Source organism: Trachurus japonicus, chromosome 1 (genome assembly GCF_045865225.1).
Source record: "Trachurus japonicus isolate A0001 chromosome 1, Traja_1.0".
NCBI classification, from domain to species: Eukaryota; Metazoa; Chordata; class Actinopteri; order Carangiformes; family Carangidae; genus Trachurus; species Trachurus japonicus.
The window spans coordinates 22046862-22074343 of record NC_140907.1 but is presented as its reverse complement, the minus strand read 5'-3'; the positions used below and the strand labels follow the sequence as shown (position 1 = coordinate 22074343).

Here is a 27482-nt window from a genome sequence, read left to right as displayed (position 1 = left end):
AGGAGCGTCCTCCACACAGGCTCTGATCAAAAATCAGAAGATGCGAGTGAAAATCAAAAGTGACTCATGAACACCTGTGTCGGGAGAAAGCAGGATTCCTTCAAATTTTTTTTATCTCTTTTACTTTGCTTGATTTGTATGACTGAACCAAATACTGGATGTTAGCTGTGACATCATAATTTCAAAGGACTTTTCAAGTACAGGTACCTGTAGATCGTAGTAAAAGGATGTGATCTCTGAGCTGGAGTGGTTATAGACGTGGGTGATCCTGGTGGGGTAGTTCAGGTCAGCGTAGAAAAACTGCAGATGTTGGCCCAGGCTGTTTCTAGATGCCACGCGTCGACCCAGACCGTCATAACGGTACTGGATGGTCCAGCTGGCTGCTTTACTGTAGACACGAACTAGAAGACCTGAATTACACATAATGAAGAAGAAATAAATGATGTTAAGAATTAAAGTTAGAAAAAATGCTATAATATAAATATTCAGCACTTTTCGGTATTAAAAGTCCGTGTGTGGTTAAACAATGTCAAATTAGGGTTAAGGCCCTGCCTCATTACAGTTTTCATTTTCATTTTTCATGATTCATTTCACTGGAATCACCCTGAACGCAGGGGTGAAGTCAATCTATGCAAGTTCAACTTTAGTGAACTCTGACACATATTAATGCTGTTGACCAATAGCAATTCATCTTGACAGTGGTGACCATGGAGAGAATAGAGATGTTACAGCTTGTTGGCTTCCAGTCTTTTATCCTCACTCACTGGGATCTGCTACTCACTAAAGAGCAATGAAGTTTAAAGAGTTTAAAGCAAGAAGTTAGTGATACAAATTCATCACTGTCACCACTGTTATCTAGAGTACAAAAACTAATGGTTAGAAAGCAAGCTACCTTGGAGAGCTATTGTGTTCATGACTGCGACTGAGCAGTGCTCGAATGTTTCCAGCTGGAAGTAATTAACCCACTACAGCACCAAAGCTCTAAGATAAGGTCCCAAAATGACCGTTGCGGGCTAACCTTTAGAGTTGTATTCAAATATTTCGGCTCCTCTCTGTCTCAGGAAGCCATCTTCATCCAGCCTGTACTGAACATCTCCAAGACGAGTGATTCTGTCCCTCAGATCGTAGCGTAGAGGAGTTAACCGCCCACTGTTCCCCGGGTTCAGCAGATGCAGGTTCCCATTCAGATCATAGTTATACCTGGAAGACCAGAAAATGATACTATCAGCATTTGGCATCAGCAAACGATGATGGTGCGTTTATCAGTGTTAACATAAAAATCCTACCTCCACACCATCTTCTCATTGAGGGAGACCGTCTGCAGCTGTCCATCAACGTCATAGTCGTAACCGTATTTGGTCGTGTTGGCGAACGGTCCAATCTTGATCTCACGTTTGGTGACACGGCCCATGTTGTCATACTGAATGGTGATCCAGTACATCAGGGACCTGAAGATCTCGTACTGGATCTCCTTGATGCGGCCATGCTGGTCAAAGTGTTTGGTGTAGGTCATCACAGCTGTGGAGATGATCTGAAACAGAGCGAGTTCAGAAAATCAACGCTATACCTCCACCACTGACAAAAAACCTGATGAGGAAAACCTCAACAGACAGACCGAAGAGGACACAGGACTAGACAAGACACCACATCAACACTGAACAACTGCCAGTCAGGGAGTTTTCTCATCCCACTTTGTTGATGCAAAAACAGTGACTACCAGCTGTATTTGAGGAATTCAGCTGAATATCTTGAAGCCTGCCTGTGTTTATCAAGCATAGAGATAACTTCTGTTGTGATTTGATGCTAAATAAATAAAAACTGACTTGACATCTGCTCATCCCTCCTGAGAATTAAACAGAAAGTTAAACCTTGCCAAAATACTGTTATTTGCATATAAAGTAAGGCTGTCAAATTCATTATTCTGTCAGGCCAAATGTTGTGATACGATGTTCAATCCTCAATTAGTAACTTTCATTGCCAAGGGCAGTTGTGCAAAATTCCTACTATGCTTAACACTGAATTCACACAATTAAGATTTTCACTGGGAGCCAGGATGTGTCAACTGCACATCCTTCAGGCGGTGGAGAGCAGAGGTGTTGCCAAACAATAGATTGATTTCACTTTAAGCTTGGGAACACATGAATGATTCTAGGTATTGATGTCATTTGTGCCATATACAGTAGTATAAAAGTAGATGTCCATATCTGTTGTGGTCCAGGTCTAGGTTCTATATTAAGGCTATGAAAATATCAACGCCTCCATTCACAGAGAAATGCACACAGCCTTAGTTCAGAAACTGAGCCTTAAAAGCAGCCGCTGGGACTTCTGTAAATTTGTGATGTCACAACAAGACTGTCTCTAGCCCCACCCATCTGAACCTACCCCATTCTTGAAGGATTTGATTTCTCAACTTCACTGTTGTTTCATGAGCTCATTCATCTATAATTTGATTGATTGAATTTGCTGTTACAGTTATTTTTCAAGGCGTCATGACTTGACTCATGATGATAAACAGTTTCATGGCTGATTGGTGTGTACTGAGGTCTATGAAGATTTTTTTTTCTGACTCATCTATCTTTGAAGGCCAGCAGTCCCGTCTTACCTGATTGATATCATAATAGATGACTCCAAACTTTCCAAACTGCTCCACCTTCCCGGATATGTCATCAAACTGATAGAGGTCGATTGGCAGTGGCGTCTCATTGATTACAGCCTGCATGCTGGTAACCCTGAAACTGTTGTCATAGGTGTAGTCAAAGCGCGCGTTCACCATCCCGTCCTCGCTGAAGCGGAATATCTGTCGATCGACCAGCGGGCCGATCTGGCGGTACCGGATGGAGCAGATGAAGCCTTCGCTCTGAAGGTTGACGGTTTTCAGCACACCAGCGGTCTCATCATATGTGAAACTGACCCGTGTTGAGTCATACAGGATCTCTGCCAGCTTGTTCTGATGTGAAAGTAAAACAGTAACATATGTGTTTACAATAATGGACCTTGTACTGTAGAATATCACATCCTGGTTGGTGAGTCCGTATTCATCTGTGCTGCCGCTTCTTATGCATGTCATGCCTCACCACCACCCTTGGGTCCATGTAAGTGTTTCTTCAAGCTTCCCCATCTGCAAGCTGTATTGATCTCCCTCTACTTTGGCATTCAATTACTCCAAACAAAGCCTTGATGTATCTATTCCATCTGCTCTTTAAATATCTAATTATCCTTTTTAGGATCCTTGTCTTGGGGAAAAATAAATCTTAACTACAATTAAAACTACTACTACTGCAACAACTGCTTGAAAATAAACAAAATGCATACAGACAACTGTAAATCATTTTGTGCCATTTCTAATTATTCATATGCACTTAAAAAAAACAAAACGTAAATCAAATACCTGTCGGCGATATTTGTACAATATCTGTCGACCAGTGCCAAGATGGGCAACTCTGAGAAGCTAGAGAGACATTGAGAAAGAGAGACAAAGGGAAAGTACTTTAATATCATGAAAATCATCCACCTTGGGAAAAAACAACACAAAAACAAAAATACAAAAGGTTCATCATGGCTGTCCATCATGAAGACTTGAGAGAACACACACACACACACACACACACACACACACACACACACTGACCTGTCCATCTTCAGAGTAGTCCACAGTGACCGAGGCGTTGCTCTCTGGGGGTGTGTAGATATTCCTGTAGTATCCTATGGATCTGATGGTCTGCATGGTATGTCGAGCCACGCTGGGCATAGTGACTGCTGACAGGTGGTCTCCTGAGTCATAGTCAAAGATGTATTGGTGCTGGCTGTGTAGCAGCAACACCATGGACTGTTAAGAGAGAGAGGGAAAAGAAGACAGAAAAATATGTGACATGCCATCAGAGCCAAAAAAAGAAGAAAAAAGAGAGATTGGATTGTATTGGTACAGTTTACACAAAACAAAAGTGGCATTTATGTAATGAAGATCATGCTGCATGTGATGACACTGTGAGATGTGCTAAATCCACATCAGCCAGACTATAAATGAACAAATGAATGTACTAAGCACAGCTGGCAGTACATCGTTTAATTAACTTTTAATAGATGAATATGATATTAGATCTGGTCCTCACGCAAAATCCAGCTCATGTGGCCGCTAAGTGGAATTTTATTTGCAGCCCTTTGTTAGCTCATCTAATAGCAGCTATTTATCCACTGATGCATGTGTGTGTGTGTTTGACACAAGACCCCTGTGCAGTGTCTGGTTACCAGTGCAGAGAGGAATCACTTTATAAGATTTTACTGCTTGTTTTAATTTATGTCATTTGTTCACTGTGATTTTGAACCCCTGTCTGGCAAAGGTTCAAGGGTTATAGCTGAAATGGAGCATCGCATTAGCTCAGGCAGACCTCGGAAGACAAATACAACTAGTCCAATCATGTTTCATGAGTTTCTTTTACAAGTGACAAGTGGAGAAAGTAGGTGAATGAACAACAAGTGAATATGAGAATGACACATGGAGTATATGGCTCATTTATTCACTAGAGGGGGATGGTCTGTTTATTTTTTCCTGTTTGTCCCATCTTCAGCTCCTTTGCAATGTTTCTTGTTTTGTGTCTTCCCTTCTTCAATCTTTCTCTTTCACCTGTCTTCCTTTATCACTTTCTGCTGTTTTATTACTTTTATTTATTTTTTCGTAACAAAGAAATTGTGGGGAACATTCTTCCTTATTATTTCCTTGGTCTTGGACTTTAAAAAATAAACAACAACTTTGCCACAGAAAAATGTGTATGATACATGACTACGCGTATAGATTCATATCTATTTTATACAGACTAAAATTGGTATCTTAGGGCCTCATTTACAGTCATCTTCACAGAGATATGACATGATCAGTCTTGTTTTTTTCTCTCTCAAATCTCAATCCCATTTAATTCCAATAAATATCTCTGTTTTTAATTAAAAAGCTCTCGTTATTTCTTGCTCCCTCCTCATGTCTTATTACTCCTGTTGCCATTAGATTTTTCTTTATCTCTCTTCACCCACAATCACTGTTATTTCTCACTCTGTGTCAGACTCACTCTCTCTCTGTCTAACGTTTTAACTAAGCTACCACCGTCCCCAGGGTCTTGTTTCCACAGTCAGACCTCTGTTGGTGCGCTCTCTTAAATATCTTTTCCCATCACCCTTCTTCCATCTCTCTATAACTCCAGCTGCTCTTTAAGCGTTGTGCTCTGTCTGTCTGCTCCTCTGTCCCCTCCCTTGCACTCCTTAAGAAACAGCAGGTTCTCAGTGGGTTGTTTTTAGAAGTCACTCATTTTTAAGTGTCGCTCTCTCACTTTTCTTTCAGTCACCTCTGTGTATCTCACATCTCTTCTTTTCTTTCAGAGACAATGGAAGCTCTCTCGTTGAGTGCATTACTTTTCCCCCCCTCTTAAATCCCCCTATCTTTTTAATAAGACACAGAGTCAGTCATCCATTTTAAACTCATCTATTTTCAACACTGAAGCATGTCTGTCTCTCTTACCCCTCCACAATTGCTGGGGTCTAAGTTAACAGATTCTTTTTTGCTTTTCTGCATTGTCATTACCATTTAATGTCAATGTAAAACTGCTGATTTCAAATCACACTCGGAGCTTATTGATTGTACCTTTAATCAGTGCCTACCACCTGTACTAAAGCGTGGTGAGAAGAGTCCCTGCCAAATTAGCATCCAAACTACAGGACCCGACCACCTGCAGCTTAAACCCTGATGTTTCCACTGCCGTCTGAGTGCTCCAGTGAGGGAGGAGAAACACATATTTCACCATTGAAGATTGGAGGTATTCCTTTTAATGCTGTTTCTTTGAACTGTTCTGTGTCTCCATTCCCACGCTCATTCCTCCTTGAGTGACTAGGGAGCTGCTTTATTCTTTTGTCGCTATCACTAGCTCTTCCTCCTCCTCGCCTCTTCTATCTAGGGGACGTATGGTTTCTGTGACTGCTTGTTTTTACCACTAACTTTGTGACAGTTCATTTTAAATGGATCACAAGGCCCAAATGTGTGTGTGTGTGTGTGTGTGTGTGTGTGTGTGTGTGTGTGTGTGTGTGTGTATTGTTAAACATAGGTAGGCCTTATGCAAGTCATTTGTCTATTTCTCAACATCTCTATCATAACCTCTTCTTCAGGGAGACAATGTGTGTGTGTGAGTGTATGAGCATGTGTGTAACAAAGGTTTACTAAGGATAAAAACATATGCTTTCATAGGCAGAACTGCCTCATTTGTCCTGTCCTCCAGGAAATATAAACAGTGTACAAAGGTGATATTTATAGTGATGATACAGTGAGGACACACACACACACACACACACACACCTGCTGTTCATTAAAAGTGCACTGTACCTTATCCAGGTAGGTGTAGCTCCATGTCTTTCCATCAGCAAAGACTCGGGAGGTTATCCTTCCCTGGCTGTCGTACTCCCACTTCTCTGTGGTTGGACCCCTCTGGAGGCCTGTCACCTGCCCCGTACTGGACACACACACACACACACACACACACACACACACACACACACACACACACACACACACGTTCAGTTTCTAGAGACTCGACAAAAGCTAAAAATGTATAAACTTTGTAAAAATTCAATTCATGATGCTCTGAAAAAATGTAAACGAGTAACTGTGCTCACATCACTGAGCACAGAATTCATTTTGATGTGGGAGGAACTCAGAGTGACCTTCATGCAAGGTGATGATTCTCTTGCAGCTCACACAACGATTCTCACTTCAATTTACTCTACAGGTAACAACAATGTCCACTTAGTAAGACAAACCTGCACAGTGCCATAGTCCACTTTATATGTCATATACGTGTTAATGGAATTATATGTTTATTATTGATGAGGTCAGTTAGTACTGGTTGGGATAATACAGGTGTTTTGTATATTCTGCTCCCCCCCATGTAGGTAACTTGAGGAAGACAAAAAACACCTGGTAATAACATGCTGTCCTGTATGACATCACCCTTGAATAAAACCTACGACCTCATTAATAAATAAGAAATTAAATGTACACTTTTGTAACAATGTCTGTCTATATTACAAAATTTGTTCATGTAGAATTGATGTTGCACTGAATTGCATTAAATTTTACACTCATACTTAATAAAGTGGAACTGCCACTGAGCAGGCACACACAGAGGTCTGAGATGACTGACAGTCACCTCCACTACCTGACTTACACCTGAGCTGATGGTAATTCTCCCATTAAGGCCCAGCACCACTGCTGTAAATTAGAAGTGATATTCACTGCTGAGTGAAATTTAATACAGATAAGAATCATCTGAATATATTTTCAAGTGCTCAGCAAAAACTGCCTTAAACGAAAGACAGCTTAAGTCTATTAAATCAAATCGGTCATAACCTAGGATGGTACTTTTTTAACCATAATTTGCCCCTTACATGAAAAATCATGGCAAGCCTTTTGTTTAGTCCACATAGTTGCTTTGTAACATTGGTATAAATGGTATAAATAGCCTAGTTTTGTTATCATCCATCCATATTATGTTAGCCACATTCCACCATACAATCCACTGGATGTGAGAAAAGACTATTTTTGAGAACCTGTCCAAAATACACTGTGGCCTCTGGTCTTGAAGGTATATGTTACAGCTTTTTCCAGTTGAGTAAAGAAAAGGCAGGAAAATACACTGGTTTATCTTACAGATCTTACCTGGAGTATGTCAGGTTAACTGACAGTAGCTTGCTGCTGGGAACCCAAAGTGTGGGATGGCCTTGGGTGTCATAGATGATCTTCAGCAGGAACTTCCTGTGGTCGTCGTATATTTTCTCTGTTCGCAGCGTACGATCATAATCTACAGACAGCAGGTTCCTTCCATTCACCTGGACACAAACAAAGAACTCATGAATAAATACACTGATTTGATCATGTTAGTCTTCAATCGGCTGAAATGTTAAATGCACAGTAGCTGAAAGCTATTCTATGACCTGTATACAGTATACCGGTATGCTCACATCTTGCTGTGATCTCTTCAGTGTTTGAACATGACTAAAATCTAGTTGGAGTTATTTGATATAGGGTTGTGTGTGATAATCATTCATAGCCAGTGAATCATCTACAGAAGATTCATATCTATGTGCTGCCATTTATCAGAGGCAGCAGGGACACAGTGCAGAAAAGAAGAAAAACATGTTTTAAACACTTTAAAAAGACGCCCATCTAAGCAATCTACTATCTGTTTAAATAGAGTCATTGCTATTTCTGGTACAGTCAGCTGACAGTGTGATCTGCATGCGCACTTATGGTTGAAAAATGTAAAACTGTGCTGTACCTGCTGTTTTGATGGGTTTTCTATGTCGACTGACAGACTAAGTATGACTAATTCACACAACCCCCTGTCAAACAACCCAAACTATCCCTTTAAAGTCTGCTAAAAGTCATTATATGCTGCAGTGCTGACTACACCTCACAGTGCAAAAGCATTAGATCGATTAGACAACGTCAGACTTTGTTTTTTAGGTGGTAATAGGGTAAAGGTTACAGTAGGTTATCCTCTAGGGAGCATGAATACGTTCAATTCAAAACAGTTTAGTACAGGGGCTGCCTGCACAGATTAACCTAAACTGACCTTTTCCTGCTCATGTGCAACAGCAACAAAGAAAAAAACAAAAAAAAACAATAGGTATATTCCACGATGAAAGACTAGTGACCTCATAAGACAAACAACAACCACCAAAATGACCATGTGTTAAGTTCTTGTTGGTTGATTAACATCTACATACATCTCAGCCAATGAATTAACACACGCATCTGGTCCAAGACTCATAAAACACTGTGGTATCATAGAGCCAGCTCACCCCTTTTTATTGCTTTCTAAATGATATGCTGTTTGTTCAAACTCCAATTTATGAAGACAGATAGCTTGCGTAAATTAGAGCCAGGTCTGCTAAACTCACCTTATGGATCCTTGAAGCAAGGAGGAATACTATGAATTAGCCAATCAGTCATTCTACAGACATGTTTCATTAAAGAGAGAGTCTTGCTGGAAAATCTTCAAAAGTCATTTTTCTCATCTTTTTATGCAGCCACTCATTCATTTGTAAATTAGCACCAGTTGAATGCCGTGAATTGAGTAAATGGGGCAGAAAAGGAGGGAATTGGGATGGTGGCCAGTTGCAGCCTGCAGCCAGCTGGATAAAAAACAAGACCATCAGGACAAGATTAAGACATGCAGAGTGTGAGGTGCCTGTATCGAAGGAAACAAATCATTTTGGAGATTGGCATCTATCCTACCTATCTTGGTCGTGTGGGTCCAAGCAAACTGTGACTTTTATTATAGTATGACACCATAGAGGACGCAATGATTCTCTTCTCGTTGAATTCTGTCCTTATTATAAATCTATCCAACAAGCTGCTTAAACATTCAGTTTATCTGGCATCCTGTACCTGTACGCCCACAGTATGATAAGCACACCATGTAAAAATACACCTGGTACTAGTATACAAACAGTGCTCCTATTAAGAGCACTAGATTTGCCTCAGTAGATTTATAGGGAAGTACAAGCAGCCCCAAACACCCAGACACAATTCAGACCTAGAGCCTCACAGATCCAAGTAATAGAGACGCTAAGAGCCTTTAGCAACAGGGCTGAACAGGTGGTCCCCTTTCTCTATCTTCTGCCAAATCCACTGATGTACTCCGGTGCCTTATGCAGCTGTTCTTCATGTCACCTGGTATTTCTCTTTATAACTCCTAAATACCCAGGTATTACTTGCCTATGGTGATGGCCTGCCTCCTAACGACCTTCGGCCAACAAAGCACCTTTTCATCAGCACCTGCCCTGAGTCTGAGCGTTGCTTTTACGCCTACATGACTTTGAACAAACTGTTGCAACTCATTTTGACACAGGGGAAACAGTCAGCTTAGTCAAATGCTTGTTGTTGTTCAGGACGTTGAACCCCAACACTGTGTACAGTTGTGGCTTCTGAATAATTGTAATAATTTGATGATGGTATTTCGTTCCTATTGTTGTGTGATATTAACATGTTGTGGGCTATATGAGAAAATTAATTTGTTTAGTTTGTGTTGCTCTTGTCTTTCGTCTCTGGAGGTCTGACCTGCCCGTGGTCCTCAGCAATCATTAAAGTGAAGTGCCAGTCTGCCCTCTAGTGATTAAAGAGGAGAAAAAACAGGTTGACCTGCCAAATGTATGTGAATTATAAGCAGGACCACAAAGATACTGGTTTCAATTACAAAATGATGTTATGTGAGTCGTGGTGCAGTGGTTAGCACTGTCACGTCACCCCAACATGTTTCGGGGTTTGAGGGCCTTTTCCAGGTTCTCCAGCTTCCTCCAAGAGCCCAAACCTTTTCCTCAAATTAAAGTTGGACTGCTGGAGCTAGAGACTCTAAATTTCCCATGGTGTGAATTTTGTGTCTTCACCTTTGACCTTTGACGACTAAATTCAAATAAGTTCATCAATGAGTCCAAATGAATATTTCTGCCAAATTTGGACTTGCCATGTCTGTCTGTGTCAAGATTGACACAGACAGATGAAGAACCCCTCTGGTCCCGGCTGTCATCTCCATGGAGGCATAAAAATCTAGGCACTAGGCTGAAACACTTTTGCATATTTTGCAAATTTGCCACAAAAAAAAAAAGATTTATATATGCAGAATTGGCCTGTACCAGAATACTACTATTACTACTAATGATGCATGATAGGATTCCAGTGTTATTGATTGTTATTGAACTCATATAATATTGACACCAATACACAAATTATTTTTTGGGTATCTAATATCATTATAAATTATAATTATTATTATCATCATTTTTATTTCAGTTCCAACACAACTGGTGTTTGAACTCCCAATTACCATTTCATCAACCAAACTGTGTCTCACACATGAATCACAAACATGTCGCTGACCTACGCAATCTACATATTGCATTCATGCTCAACCATTTACGAAAACACATCTACCTACAGCTCATCATTGCTTGTTCACAATACAGCGCTCCTCATTACAACTGGTGGTCCACGCATGCTGTTACATTCATTATGGTTTATTGGACCATGCTAAGTATGGCACCACTGTGTGGATCGGTGAACTCCCCAGTGGCCACATGACTGCACAGTTTTCCTCCAATTAGGCTGGGCTAGTTAGGAAGCACTTCATGCAATATTCAAATCGACGAATGGTCCGTCCTTTTCTCCTAATAGCATGCGAGAACAACATACAACACGACACACTGGAACAGAAACCCCTCTGTGACCCACAACACACCACACAGAGAGGGGCGAAATGATTGGTTGGCGTGGATCAACATTCTGTAACCAAACAGTTTAACCTGACAACTATGATGTATAGTAGATGCTTATGTTTCTGAATTAATGGGCCATATTAAACAGAAGGTAAAGAGGACAACAGCTGAGGCCCAGCTAAATGGCTTGGAGCTCGTCTTGGCACTCAGGTTATTGGTGTAACCAAATAGCCTCTCACTGAGAAGCACACACATACATATAAATCAGTGTCATATTTGAAGTTTTACCATCAATTCTAAGGTAAATATATACGCAATTATACTCCTGCCTATCCACTGGATCAGATGGACTGAGCCAAATCCTGTGTACAATTAAAGATAATGCATGTAAATCAAGTCCTTTTTCTTCCATCAGTGAAAACACTACACTAGTGTTAGTTCTTAGATGTCTAGTTGGTCATGATATGTTCTGCTGCTTTCTGCTTATAGAGAGTTTCAGCTGGCAAGCACTCACCCTGAGTTTCCTCCCAAAGACGATGACTTTTCCTCGAGTCTGTTCTTTCCTAAACCTCCACTCCACCAGGTTTTGGCCGTTCTCTCCCGGCAGTGTCATGTTGCGTCGGGCTATAGTTGGGTTAGCAGCACCTGGAGATGGAAATGAAAAAGACATGGATACTGGCACTATTTTATCACAGAAACAGCACACACAAATAAAACAACAGCAACATAAAAGGCAGCAAAACACTATTTGTTGTTCAAGATGTGAGGGTGGAACCTGCCGATGAACTCAGTTTCAGTGTTGGGCATGAACGCAGTGACGAGTGACCTGGGCGAATCCATTTGCTGCTAATGAACAGGAGGGTCATTAACCCTTGTGAAAGTCAACAACAGTAAGCTGTTTGCCAGGCACCAAATATCATCAGAAGAAGAACTGTGTTTTATGGGGGCAACCGAGGATTTACGACACCCGGCATGTGAACTGAAATCTCTGCACATCCTTCAGTTAGAAAGTGTTGGAGTCTGTGCCAGCCTGTCATCAATTTTACGGTTTTGAGCTGCTGCAGAATATGGGTCGTGCAGTGTGGATACAATTTCCATTGCATAATATACCTTGACTTCACCTCTTTCCTCACTTTCTGCATAATACAAAATATATATAGAACCGAATTCCATCTGTTTTGAGTTGTCCTGCTTCATGACACAGTGTTTAAGTGGTAAGACAGATACCGACACCCTTTTAAAGTAATTTATGATTCTATAGCACCACACAGGAATTTATCTGGTTCGGGAAGTGATAATGATTCGGGTGAGTAGGAGGAGGGTCCACTGAAAAAGAATAGCTCAGAGCAGCTCATTAAAAAAATTCTAACTTGTGAACTATAAATGTGAACTAGTTCATTTTAATCTGTGTGAAATGAACTTTGACCGAGCTCCTGTGAAGTGTGAACTTACACAACTCTGCTGTTTAATGGACAGTTCAGTTTGTTCACTTTTGTATTTTTCATACTGTTTCTAACTTTGCCTGTGAAAAAACACACATTTTTTACTGTAACATTACTGAGCTCTTCAAGTTGAAGTTGTACATAAAGATGGACGACGGGTCTCAGCTTCTCTGTACTGTACAAAAAATGAAGCTCAAATGTTCCTGATACAAGAGCTGCCATTTTGCACTGGTGACTTCATTTAAAGCCACAGTCTTCACAGTAATGATGGTGGGGGGGTAGACAGGGTGTAGAAGCTAACTGTCTATTAATCATTTACTATTAATTTACTGATGTTTTACAATACTATATTAGAATAAAATAATTTCTTTTGGCTGGTTATACAAATTCACACCATGATTTACTACTAGGATTGTCAACTGCATCATCCTATATCCTGCCATTCATGCAAAACAAAAGCTCTTGGTAATATATGGAATACTGAACATTATGATCTACAAGCATTTATCATGTAAAGCCCACACCCAATGCTTTATACATCATATATACACATGGCAAATTTAAAGATTAAGAGTCATATTACAGATTCTTTTAAATTTTGCCTAACTTTGCCAAAAAAGAAAAAGAAAATCAGATTGGTCCATATTGTTATTCTTATTATTTATTAAGGGTAAGGCAAACAAAGCTGCATACCTGCCAGTATGTGTGGCTCTGTCTGATAGTGCGTGTCCATCCCATTGGCATAGATGACTCTCAGTGAATGGTCATTACCCACCTGGTAGCTGTTACGAAGCTGGTCTATATGAGAGAAAGAGAAAATATCATCAACGAACCAGAGCAATAGTTCTCATTGATTTTGTTTTCAAACTCTGAGGCGTTTAATCAAAAACGCTGGAATAACCTGATCCAGACTGAGGGCAAAGGACAGAAATAGACAAAGAGAAGAAGAGAACAAGAGAGGGCACGTCAGAGACAGGGGGATTAATATAAGGAGAGAAAACAGTACAATTAATTTCCATAGGCATTGTTTGAACCTGTTAATGGAGCACAGCGCACATATTAATATCCCCCGGCTCTTTTAATTAAATTCCCCTTGACCTCTTACAGGACTAATGGCTGGCGGGGTTCAGAAGTGTGTGTATGTGAGAGAGGGAGAGAGAGGAAGAGAGAAAGTTGTTAGAAGCTATAGACTTTTTCTGAAATACCATCAGGCAAATGACTCGTAGACTTTTTGACAGGAAATCAAAACATTTCAGGACCAAACTTTTTTCTGTTGACATTATCACCATAAGATCACATCAATCAATAAACAATGATATTGTGAATGTTGAATGCTGTGTGTCCTTTGGTTAAAGAAAACTGGCGTCAGCTATTGTTTGGAGTAGTCTTATTTTTTGATGGTGGTTACATGCTATGGTTTACAGCAGCCTATTAGAAACAGAGCATGATAATGCAGCAACATTAACTTTTACTGTTTACCATTTACCATAACTGTTGAACTCTGAATTACCAACACCTTCCCCCATTTTCATGATTTAATCAAGAGCATAAAAGTGACAGAAGTAGAAGTACATTAGCTACATTAGCTCACCACTTCTGAGATACACCTAATGTGATTTCACATATACCAATTACACACAGTCATATTGAGTAATGATAGATGGTAGTGAGGAGGCAAGACAATAAATAATATACTTGGATTGATGGAGAGGAATGCTGCACTTGTCATGGCTTTGAATAACTTATTAGATGCCAATCAATACAGCTTTGCTGTGAGGGAGAACCTACTCACACGAAACAAATCACTGCCACACACTCCAGGCCTCACTTCAACTGGCTCATTAGTTCAGATTTAACAAGGTCGTCAATGCTAAATTATAGCTTTCCCTGTCTAAATGTCTGACATGAAGGATGATGAGGATGGTCATTTTTTTTTCTTTTCGTTTGCATTTTTCTTAAAATCTGTAATTATCAGAGCGGACACATTGACAGATCAATCCACGACTCACTTCCTTTTCTCACATCAATTCTCCAGGGTTTTGAAGCTAGAAAGCTGACAATGCAGTTGTGTTTTTGTTTTTTTTCCGCTGTATCAAAAAGTGTCTGTGTGATTTACCCTGACATGAACCGCAGAAAAACAAATCAAATGAAAGAACATCCTTTTTTAGTACGCACAGGGTGTTTCAATATTCAATTTCATGTGAATATTTAAAAGGAAAACAAACATAGTTAGTGCTGCAGCTATTTGACAATTTTACTCTAAGTTTTAACAGCTGTTTCTTGAGTTTTATTTATCTTGATTTCAGAGCAACTGCATAGTCATATCTTTTTTCTTATGGACATGAATTATCAAGAGTGTGTTATATAATTCCTTACATGTGCTGGTGATGGTTACTGTCAGTAGCTAATGTTATATGATGGTCTATTATATTTACATTTGTGCAATTCAGAAATGAAACATTTAAAAAGAAAAAATGCAGCTGCAGGAACTCAATGCAGTTTCTCCCTATATCAATCCTGTATCCATACCTGATTCTACATCACCCACACACACATGCAGGCACACACTTGACAGAGAAAAGAAGAAGCAACAGTTTTACTACGGTTTCGCAGTTTCATCAAACCTCAAATCAATGATAAGTGAGGGATGAGTCAGTGTGATCACACACCTGTGAGGCTGATTAGCACTGCGAAACAACAGCACATTTCCTAACAGACATCCCATTATCCTCAGATGTCTTTGCAGAATAAGAATAAAGGGATGAGAGAATCTTTCCGTTGGAAACAATGACAAAATCAAAAATATATTCAAATCCACAGCGAGCACATTTTTAAATAAACCAGGTGTGTTGTTGAACAGAGCTTGAAATACAGTGTGAAAGAGGAACTCTGAACAGCTATTGATTAACAAACTACTGTTTTGCAGCATTAGTGAATATCATAGAACATGGTTTTCCCATGGTGTATTCATCTGAGCAATTAGGTTGAACGATCATTTAAAATATTATCCATTTCATGATGTGGCAGTGCGCAATTACAGCTGCAGTCACAATCACAGGGTCTATCATGTTTTACAGTAGAGCTAAATTGTGTTTTTGCATCGTTCAACAATCTGAACTAAAAATAACTTAATTTGACCATTGGTCAGAGAAATATACATTTAATTGTGGTGCATTTGGGTGCCAGGACAACAACAAAGACACACACTTGTACAAGCACCTTACCCTGCACTAGAGTGTAGAAGGAGTCCACTGAAGACAGGTTGGTTGTTATAGATACATCTTCATCCCTCCCTGACGTCTCAATGTCTACAGCCACAGCCCCCGAAGACATGTCTCCATGGAGATTGGTCACCACGCCAGTGGGAAAGGTGACATTAGTCAGACGACCCTCGCTGTCATAGCTTCAAGGACAGTGAGGATGCAGGAAGGGAGGCACAAGGGGACATTAGTTGTCATTACTGTAAAGTGCTAAATAAATTCTATAAAAATATGAATATCCATCCATCAGCACATAGATGTAAACATAGTCAAGCTGCTCACTCATAGAAGGTAGTCCAGCCTATCTGGATGCTCTTGGTTGCCAGCAAGCCGCTGTTGCCGTGGTAACTAAACAAGACTAGTTCCTGACCCTGAGCTGTGAGAGTTTTCAGACCTCCATTAGTCCCGATGGTTAGCCAGATAACCTACACATGGAAGATCACACACAGCAAACAGGGACAGGGTTATACGTTCACATTCTGCCAGTTGCCAGTCAGCATGTATTTACATACATTATCTCAATAGTTATAATAACACCCCCTACCGTGAACCAAAAAATCGCAGAGGTCAAATTGCTCATATGGGTAACAATTGCATGAAACATTTCAAGACATGCTCATCTCACCTGATTGTCAGGGGCAACCACACGTACAGGCATCCTGTTGGTATCTCTACGGATACGGAGGGTGTTCCCGCTGCTGTCTGTCACCGCAGTTACGTCCTCCTCATTGCTGAGAGTCAATAAACAGAGGGGGGAATATTTGAGACAAAGTTTGCCAAGGACAAAACCAGAGCCTGCTGAAATAAAATACCTTTTAGGTGTAAAGAATGAAGAGTGAAAAAGTACAGAATATTTATTATTTCTTGATATTCCTTTAGCAAGGAATGTACTGTAGATGTGGAATGCAGATAATCGTCAGTATAAAATCCTTACAAGTTGTATTTTTTTCCACCAAAGCAAATACATGTTCATTTCCACAAACACAAACCTGTAGCTAAAGTTGTATTTGTAGTCTCCTGTGACCAGAGACATGGTGAACTGATGAGTCCCATTCGTATCAAACACATAGAGCTCTTGAGAGGCCGGAGAAGCCACTTCATAGGAGCTGGGACCTGAAGCCAGAGAGCCTGAAAACATGCAGACAAACAGCCAGTTAGTCAGATTTAGACTTTTTAAATCAATTATTTTCCATGATTTTTTTTTTTTTAAGTTTCACAGTAAACTGTTACAGTGTGATGCAAAAAGTCATACTTGTGTTTAATTACTGGGTAGTTCTGCTTGCAGGAGCATGTAGACTACAGCAATCAGAGCCAAAGCAACTTCCTGGTTGCAAACCTCCCGTTTAGCCTGAGAGACCATGCACACTTCAGCTTGGTGTTAGTTGAATTGCTATTATAGCTGTCATGCTGTGTGGCCTCAAACTAGATTATTTCAAGCACACTCACATACAAACAGATTGCACATTGCGAGTGTGCAGCTTTCTTTCTGGTCCAAATATGAGTCCATCTGAAGTAATAAGAGTGTACATAAACCCTGGTAAACTCCAGTATACCATACTATTATATCACAAATGCAACAGATGGGATGGTTGTACAATCATAGTAAAGTGAACCCTTTGTTTGTGAGTAAGCGAGTGAGCGAGTGATGGAGATGTGATCAAGTTACACCTACGCTGATTCTTGGACTTCTCTGGTTGGCTGTTAATCTACTGGATATTAATAGTTTATTTCACATCATCAGTGTTTACAGTGGATCCACAACAGTTGTCAGCTACTGTGATTGTTCAAATAGGGACCTGGGGCTTTACTCAAATTAACTACAGAAGGTAACAGGCCTTCATTAGAGGCAACTGTAAATGGCTCTGTGTGATGTGTGAAATTGATCATACTGGCATTTTAGTTTAATTTCTGGTTCTGATCCATCCCCTGTTTTCTTGGTCTGTGTTGCTGTATAATCTCAATGCTTCCTGTCACCATTTCAAATTAAAAGCCCTCTGGCATTTCACTGAACAAGAGGAGTTTTGGCTGACTGCCGTCTGCCAGTAATACAAAAGTGGAGAAAAACATTTGCATGCTCACTGTGAATGTATTTTCTAATGTGTGTATACACACCAGTGGGTGGTTGATTGCGTCTTATGGCTCGAATCCGTATGTTTCCCAGATCTGCCACATACAGTGTCCCGTCAGGAGAGACCACCAAAGAGGAAGGACAATTAAACCTGGCATCTTTAGCATAGCCATCGCCGGTTTGATAGCAGTCACAGTTGGCATCATTCTGCAGGACATGAGGTGGGGAGAAGTGAAGGAGAAAGTAACAAATAAAGACAGAAAAGAGGTGAGAAACAAATAGTAGCAGCAATTCACGGAAATACTCAACTTGGCACGTGTTAAGAATGCTAAAGGAGGGACGTGGGCACCAATGAATATCTAATCCACACCAATCTCTGACAGTTACACATTCATTTTGAGCTTAAGTGGGTTCAGTGAGCTGACAGCCAAAACAGACAACTATGACAAAAGAGTTAAGATTAGCATATGACATCATGATCTAAAAATAAAGGTATGGCAGGCTGAAATGACACTTTTCAGTGTTAACTGATATATAGTATATGTGAAACAGCTGTGGTGTAGTACCTTGCAGTCACAGTCAGATAGCATTCCAGCTAGGTGGGTAATTTCACCATCCGTCGACACCTGGTGGGGTCACAGCCAGAAATAGACATTTTAAAACTATAGAAACAGAAGTGCAAAAAAAAATTAATGAGCTTTCACTGTGCATACATTTCTCATATTTTCAAGACAGTAAGATCCAGTCAGCATAAACCTACAGGATTCTGGGTTGGTAATGTGCAGCAATCCACATGCCACATCCAATCAGTCCTAATACTGTATTGCTTTTTACCAGATGTCATAGTAAAGCACTTCCCCATGCATGTCCAACTAGTCTTTGTACTATATCTGGAAGAAGTTATAGAGCTGCAGTAAATAATTAATTAAAAGAGTGTGTAGGGGAAGATAAAGAGTTGGAATTATATGCAGATATTAAAATCTCCCTAAATGTTCTTTTGGTGGCAATAACTCTAAACCAGGAGTGCAATGATCCCACTTGTATTTTAGGAATTAGGCTACAAATTATCCAAAAGTCTAGTGGCTGTTGGCTAATAATGACTCTTCTCTCAAGCAAACACTTTAATTAAAAATCTTAATCCAAAACTAAAAAATTAAACGATTGAAAAAGAAATTAAACATCATCTTTTTGGATTTATGACTAATGATGTCCAAATATATATTCATGGTGTTTTTCATAGAATTTACATAGTTTGGTACAGATCAGGATCAGGCTGACAGGTGCATGATTGTTTGGCCTTGGCGGCTCACGTTCTACTGAGTGTCCTTCTAGTTTTTATTTATTTTTGTGTGTATGTGCTGTGTTTGCTTGATTTTTTTTAACTGTTTGATTGCCTGTTAATGTATGTAAAAAACAGCTGCACTTTTACAGAAAAACAAAATGAAAGGAAAATACTACACACAAGTGTTACTAAAAACCCAGCATGCATTAGAAGCAATACAACCTACAGGCCAGTGGGTTTTAAGGGGTTAAATCATTTGACTGCTATGGGGTTCAAACCAAGGAGTCACAGGTCCTTAAATTCTCTCACACTGTCTTAATAACTACTGTAAAGGGAGCACTGGAAAATACACATGAAGATACAGTAATATGAAACATACTGTCGAGAAGAGTCCAGTGCCCACATTCATAAAGCATCTTGAGGCTAAAAGCAGCTCTTAACTTGCCAACTTTGAAAATTGAGGAATCCTAAAGTTAGGACTAACATGGCCAGTAGTTTTTCCTGACTAAGAGAATTCACAAAGTCACTCAGCGCTAAAAGTAGCAGCTAAGTCTGGGAGAAGTTAGAAGCAGCAGAGAGGAAAGAATCACAAAAGGGCTACAGTTATTCCACGTCCCTGTGTTCTGGAAAAACCTTGCACAATGCTGAATAACTTAAAAAATACATCTCAATAACAAGGGAATAATGATTGTTGTGGGTGAAATAACATCTCCTACCAACTGAGCCAACTTGGCGAAAGAGCCAAACCTTATGAACAGCACTGAATCCTTTTTTCTTTCATTTGTAATTGTCTGTTTCTCAGTGTTTTTTGTTATTACTAGACGACTATGGAGTGTTGCGGATGCATTTTCACCAGCACAGACCAGTCTTTCATTATCCGCTTGCTGTGGTTCCTGCAACTGAGCTAGTCATAGCAAACACTCAAGGTCAGGAGTTTTCATTTCTCCTTAGTAACAGGTGGTCTCAGCAGGACTTTTAGTGATAAGATGAAATACTTTGTGAACATGGGCCCTGAATTTGATGTCACTGTAAATGAGAAATGTTCCATCATTAATTAGGAAATTTCTGCAGATGAGTGAGCGGGACGTGTCCTGAGGGTTACCTGTCGAATGCGGTGAATCTTCTTCTCATCTGTCTCAGCGATGTAGAGGACGCCACTGTAGGACAAGGCGATGGCTGTGGCTCCTTCAAGCATGGTCTGGACAGCTCTCTTCCCCATGGTGTACTCTATACCAGGCACCTGGCAGTGCATGGGTCGGCCGGCCACGATACGAACCTGAGCATACGAATGCATGGAGTCTAAGCTTTGTGTCTAATGTTCTGGTTTAACACCATTTTACGAGTTGATATGGTTTACTTATGGTGATACAAAATTAACATAAAATGATTCCTTGGAAATCCAAAAAAACAGCACATGTGACAGAGTATTTTGTAAACCGTACAGTGCTGTCAGTGTTGGTATAGACAGTACCTGTCTGTTTTCAGTGATCTGCAGCACAACGTTGTTGTCCAGGACGTAGATTGAGTTATCCATGGGATTGATGGCTAAATCTGTGGGCCATTCTAGACGAACCTGGATGTATAGATGACAGATGGAAAGCAGAGAGAGGGGGTTTCATTTCACAGGCTACTCTGACTCTGTATAATTAAATTATAGTGTATTTTGCTATCTGGAAGTATTGATTTTGATGGTCTGTTTCCTGGATGAATCCTGCCAACTTTGTTTGTCTGAGTAAACTCTGAGTTGAATGAATCAGTGCCCACGGCCTAATGGTACTTTTAAATAATAAATGATCTCAGAGTTCAGCAGCACAGCACCGACTGTGGGTCAAGTGAGGACAGAGGTCTGCTGCCTGGGTGCAGAGAATGTGAGAGAGCAACCACTTCAGAAAAAAGTTGCTGATAGTTCAACTGGGCCGACTAACATTTTTGAGTACTTTCTGCCCCTGGGGGAGCATTTGTAAAAGGTTTCGTGGAAAATGGTAAATTAATTTAAAGTATGAAAACATCAAATCTAACCACAATCCAAACTTATTATCCATACATGGTTGGAGCCAATCTAGGCTTATATTGGGTGAGGATGCAGTACACACTGGACAGGCCTGACAGCTAAAGACAAGCAGCTGGCCACAACGATTGGCATTTTAGACTCACCAATTGACCTAATGTGCATATATTTGCATTTTGTAGGAAGCCAGAGAACCCAGAGAGAATGCACACAAGAAAAACAAGCAAACTCCACAATGAAAGGCCCAGAGCCGAGGTTCAAATCCACTACTTTCTCACTGTGAGGCGACAGCGCTTATACCGTGCACATCTAACACCTTTTATACAGTAAAATGTATTGTTTCCATTAATTTCCTTTATAAATTATGCAAGTGTTTACATATTTGTCTTCTGTTAAATTATAGATAAGCCAGTTTAAAAATACAAACTTTATTACTAAGGCATAAAAAATAAAAAACAAAACATCTGTCTACAAGGAGTAATACCATCACAGTCTACTACAGTATGTAGAGGATGTAGTGCATTATCAAACATTTCATATGTATAGTATAGTTATAGAAAAGCGTATATCAGTGGAATGAGCAGTAAAACCTGTGAATGTGTGGGTTGCCAGTTCATCAGTTTCCGCAAGTGAACTGAAGAGGTCAGCTAGATAAATGCTACAAGTCAAACTGAGCTAAATTCTGCAGAGACAGAAACACAGTCAAAGTTCAGAGAGTTCAGATGAATGCGCTGCTCTGCCCACAAAACACTGACCTCAGCTCTTCCTCATCCTCTCTTACATACTACATGTACACACTCTCCATCCATTTTGTGTGTGCAAGGTTATAAATTCTCAAAAGCATTGTTAGGATGGAAACTCTCTGCCTGCATTTGTGTGTGTAGCAGCTCACATGGTGAATGATTGGTGTTGTTGGAATATCTTTTCACTATGAATTTATTTCAGATTTTTTTCTGTATATGTTTAGTGTATGTTTTGTATCTTACTCTGATTTAGCCTTGACAGAGAAAAATAGATAGATAACTGCTTCTTACAAATCATCAATTCTTAATTAATTATTGGTTTGGATCAGCCCCAGATGTTTTGAGAGTTTTTTATTGAACAACCCTCCTCCTATGACTAAGTGCAACCAGGTGAGCAGAAGTGATTTGTGTTGAATAGACTGAGTGCATATTTACAGTATGTGGTGTTTTCAAGTTACCTGTCTTATATGCATGCTGGTATCGCAGGTTAAAGGTCGTGCAGAGGTCAGATCATTGCTGCCCAGCATTGTGGAGATGATCCCATTACGATCCACTTTCCTGATCATAGTCCCATCCACAAAGTATATCAAGCCATTTTTATCGACTGCAATCCCTGTAGGAAATAGAAGCAAAGAATAGACTCACGATTTAAATCTATTGCTCCTGTTGATTATTAATACATCAGCTACAGGATGTGAAGGAGAAATGAAAGCGTGGTTATTCTCCTGAGGGAAAGTCAGGATGGAGCTGCAGTGAACAATAAAAAAAAGAGTACAAGACATAAACCATAAATTAAGAACATCTAGAGCTTGGGTGTATTAAGAGAAGTCAGTCAGGATTATTATGTGAATGAAAAATGTCACACATTTTACACAAATGAAAACAGCAGCTGTGCAAATCAATATAAACCCAGAAAGATGCACAAATATACAACATATCATACTTTTCAAAACCGTTCAAATGATAACTCAGGACATATTAATGTTCAAATGTGTTTCACATGTTGTTTTGTTGGGAGACCAACAACGTAAAACATTGCGGAGAGGCTAAATGTTTTGTATGCTTTTCATTGCGTGTCAAGTTACTTTGCAATCGTGTTAGTTGGGAAACCCACTCCAACTCCGCCAGAGGGTGTTGTATGTAGAAGCAACAGTTGCTCCCATCAAGTCGAAACGTCAATAACAGAACTGGAGATGACGCCAATAGGGGAGCGCCGTACATATAAAAAAGTATATCTATATGTATCTCTAAACTGGTGCATAGATAATTATGGAATTTGATCTGAATGATACAGGGTCATCACCCAGACAATGCACACAATTTGGAAACAATTGATTACAGAGGGTGTGGCCTATCACAGAAAATCTAAATTTCAACCTGCACATTTCACCCTCCAAACTTCAAATCAGCAGCAATATTCAGTAACTTGCATATAACAGCATATAACATGCATTATATGCTCAACCTTTTGTCATTCAAATAATTTTTAAGCAAATTTGAACCAATGTTTTCCACTGCATTTAAACAAAACCACTGTATGTGTGAATTTTTTTTCTTTGTTGGCAAAAGTGGCATATCAGCACACATCCTGAAAGTGATATAAATTCTGTGCTGCTCTCAGCCTGAGACTAGCATAACACAGTTGACCTGCAGGTCGGACTTGCTTTGCCTTAATGGGCTGCCTGCCATAGAGGGCTCAGCAGCCATGGACCCTGCTGTTACCTCTTTGCAAGTCTAGTTACCTCTTGTGTTAGTGTGTGTCTCTTGTGTGTGTGTATGCACCTTTAGGTCCCAGTAGTTGTGCCTCTGTAGCTTTTCTTCCATCTCCACACCGTGCTTCATCAAATGGAGGACACTGTTCACCTGTACCAGCCACGACTTCTCCGTTACCTGAAAACACACACATCATGAATTCATTCAACAGTTCTGATCCTGTGTCTTTTCACCTAGTTTATTCCAAGTATTTCAGCTGAAGTGACTGCATGGGAGTAAACTGCATTTAAAAAAAAAAGGACAACGGGGAGTTTTCATCTTAAACAACAGGGTGTTCTATGAGAGAAATTAAGATGATTCTTACTAATGAGGTCACGGGCACCGCTGAGCATCTTGGGTCGGTAGATTCGTCGCGAGTTGGTGTCTGATGCGTAGAGCTGCCCTGTTACTGGGTCAGTGGCCAGATAGTAGCGGTGAGCAGGGTTGTTGCTATGGAGAGTTTTTAGTGGACAAAAGGGGAGGTCGGAAACAAAGATGGAGAAAAAAAAGAGGAAATAGTTATTTCACGTTATACCTTTGATTACATCAGCATCAATAACAACACTGTTTGAGGACTGTAACATTTACAAAAATGTATGGTTTTGAACAGACTCTACTTTTTTTTTCATTTTTATTTGTTGTGACATCACAACCTGACGAGTGACAACACCAGCTGTCAACAAATGGATTATTTCATTACAACGCAACATTTTAAGACATCATATCGTGGTATTGTAGGAGACTTCCTGGAGCTGATGATGATGATAAAGAAGTACTGAACATATGGAATGTTGGTGAGGTGACAGCAAAGACAATTTACTAAATTAAAAAATTTAATTTACTGCCAATATTGTAGGTGTGGTTGGTGTGTGTGTGGCATCTGTGTACCTTTCTGTTCTTTTCACAAGATTTGAATGTGGGTGTGTTAGATGTGTAAGTGAGAAAGTATCTTTGTGTAGTGTGTGTGTGTGTGTGTGTGTGAATGAACAGCAGGTTTGTCTGTCTGTCAGTCTGAACACAGCTCCGTGGGAGCACTGGGCTGTCACTTGCCACCGACACCCTCTTAATGATGCCTGCCACACTGTCACGTAAAATCCATCACACACTCACACACACAGGCATGGATATATACATATGCACTTGCCTTTGGCCATAAGTCTCAGTGGTTGGTGATAATCAGCAGATGATCACAGGCTGTTAATTAAGACAGCTAAAAATAGATACACTTTGTGTGTGAGACAGAGGCGGTCTGTGTTTCTCTGTGCTTGTAGAACTCAGACGTGCCCTTTTGTTTTCATTTAACCTTTATTTAAGCCGAAAAATCCCATTAACATTCAAACATTTTTCAGCAGCACCACAGACAAAACCCATGGATTCAGACGGACCACAGTGGAGCAGTGAAAACAAATAGAGAAACACAGACCTGTAAGGAAAGAACCTAATTAAACTCACTGAATCATTTGACCTGCTGATTCTGTTAAAATATAACATGAAGGCAGTCTGTCAGTAAGATCCATTCTGTTAATTAAACACAATGATATCCTGGTAGCTCTGCTTCCACTTTATCATTTTCAGCATTTAATGAAGAAGCTCAGTTCTTTAGTTTTATAGCCCCATGTGCAGACAAAACAACTTGTGAGGATGTTTTGGGTGGCATAGCTTATGAAAGGCATGACTCAGTGTGTGTGTTCAGTTAAACGTACGAACATAGCCCGAGGATGGACTTGACATGTGGATGGCACTTGATCATTTTAATATGCCAGCACACATTAAAATATGTGACTGAACAAGAACTAGAAAGAAGCAAGGTCATCAGGAGGAAGACAAAGGGAAGACAAATGGGACCAAACCTAGTGTACAGCTGGTCTACATATTGTAAATGTGTAAAACTGAGGAGTGTAGTTTAAGACCGCAATGGAACCGCTATAAACAGCTGAGATCATAGCAACCTATCATCTCCTCCTCTTTGTGCTCGCATACACAGAATTTAAGAGGGCTCAACTCCCAATAAAGCTGCTCTCATGTACAAGTTTTTCTGTTTCTGTTGTGTGACTGAAACGCAGCCCATTACAGTAAGACCACAAATTAACCAGCACTTCAAGACATGTCCAAGCTGCTGCCAAAATCCCGTTTTACAACCACAACATAGCCTGACAAAATCACACAAACACACAAGTTGAATTATTTCAGCTCTCTTTACTTGTAAATATATCACTTGTTTTGAAAGTGGATGCAATCAACTCGGTCATGTGGCTTTTTCGCTGAACAACAGTGGAACTATGATCACTCAGTCAGTCACAGGCATTTGCGATGAGGTTAGCTTTGCTATTGCAGCCAAAAAAGGAACAAAAAGGGAGAAATAAGAAAGGAGTGATGGATGTAATGACTAAATGAGGGAAGATGCCAATTGGTTCATTTCTCTTTGCATAATCCTGCTGACGAATAAACAACCACCAAGCATACTGATAAATTAAGACAGGTGAAATGATCACCTCCAGGGAATACAGTAGCAAAGATGAATGTAAAATATGACTGGAAAAGGATAAATCAATTGAGAAAAAGAGGATAGAAGAAGAAAGGACTCAACCAAAAAGGGAAGGAAGGAAATAATCACAACAAATGCAGCCTAACAGAACACAATGTAAATAAGCAGGTCGTTAAAAAGAAAAAAAAAACTGTGATGTGTCAAGTCCCCCCAAGAGGGAGTTGTGTTTTAATTAAAAAGTGAACTTTAATTGAAAACTACATTTTTGATGAGTTAAAAAATGAATCCAATCATTGAGTCTTGCTGATGGCAGAGAGGCTCTAGGTGTGGTGCTGTCTATATGTATGAGGAGAAGAAAACTAACGAGTTACTTTTCATTTTCAGAGGGAAGGATGGAGAAGGGAGACGGGAAACTACGGTACATCCTTATTGTCAGTGTAAATCACAGGGAGGCCATAGAGGATGGATGGATGGATGAATGGATGGATGGATGGATGGATGGATGATGGATGGATGGATGGATGGATGGATGGATGGATGGATGGATGGATGGATGGATGGATGGATGGATGGAGGGGCGAGCTGGAGCAGTGCATCTGATGGTGAATGCATCCTCATTGTTAAAGGTCGAGGAACCGAGACACCCTAACTCAGTGGTTCCCAAAATGTTTTGGCTTGTGACCCCATTTTGACATCCCAAATTTGTGTGGCACTTTTCCTCATCTCGAAATTACAAGCTCTTTTCTCATAATTACAGTATAAGGTGTATAATTTTTTTTTTAATCCAGTGAATACAATGCGCTTCTGTAGAAACAAACGGATCAAAATTAACTTAACTTCAGCACTCAACGACTACAACGACCTGGATGACTGAGAAGCTTCATGGACAGATTTACCCTGAAATGACAGGATTAAAATGAAGGAGCAGCAGCACTAATCCAATCCTCGTAAATATCACTGTAGTGATATACCGTAACTGGAGCCACTGGTAAAACAGGGGCTGTTCTGGGAAGCTTCCAGGTGTGTATGTAAAAGAGTGAGTGAAACATCCTTGAATAAATGAAGAGCATTAGCATTTACAGTATCATACACTTGTGTCAGATTATGGCACAGATATCTGTGGAGAAAGAGCAGCAAGTACTGTTAACGCAACTGTTTGTGGCTCTTACTAGAAATAAAACACAATATATGGTCC

The 27482-nt window shown here is 40.0% G+C and overlaps 1 protein-coding gene across 9 annotated transcripts in view; it reads right to left on the bottom strand.

The window, feature by feature from the left end:
• Positions 1-27482, bottom strand: part of tenm3 (teneurin transmembrane protein 3) — a 288258-nt gene that overhangs the window by 6071 nt on the left and 254705 nt on the right. For all 9 annotated transcript variants that reach the window (XM_085780218.1, XM_085780247.1, XM_085780226.1 and 6 more), the window contains 21 exons: positions 24128-24252; positions 23833-23940; positions 22509-22663; positions 20771-20872; positions 20402-20575; positions 18584-18643; positions 18062-18224; positions 16939-17077; positions 16575-16680; positions 16232-16374; positions 15914-16092; positions 13383-13487; positions 11762-11892; positions 7691-7860; positions 6359-6485; positions 3629-3826; positions 3389-3448; positions 2603-2947; positions 1287-1531; positions 1019-1200; positions 208-410 (listed from right to left, as the gene is read on the bottom strand). In XM_085780218.1, coding sequence (XP_085636344.1) covers positions 208-410; positions 1019-1200; positions 1287-1531; positions 2603-2947; positions 3389-3448; positions 3629-3826; positions 6359-6485; positions 7691-7860; positions 11762-11892; positions 13383-13487; positions 15914-16092; positions 16232-16374; positions 16575-16680; positions 16939-17077; positions 18062-18224; positions 18584-18643; positions 20402-20575; positions 20771-20872; positions 22509-22663; positions 23833-23940; positions 24128-24252 — 3220 coding nt within the window. The remainder of the gene's footprint in view (positions 1-207; positions 411-1018; positions 1201-1286; positions 1532-2602; positions 2948-3388; positions 3449-3628; positions 3827-6358; positions 6486-7690; positions 7861-11761; positions 11893-13382; positions 13488-15913; positions 16093-16231; positions 16375-16574; positions 16681-16938; positions 17078-18061; positions 18225-18583; positions 18644-20401; positions 20576-20770; positions 20873-22508; positions 22664-23832; positions 23941-24127; positions 24253-27482) is intronic.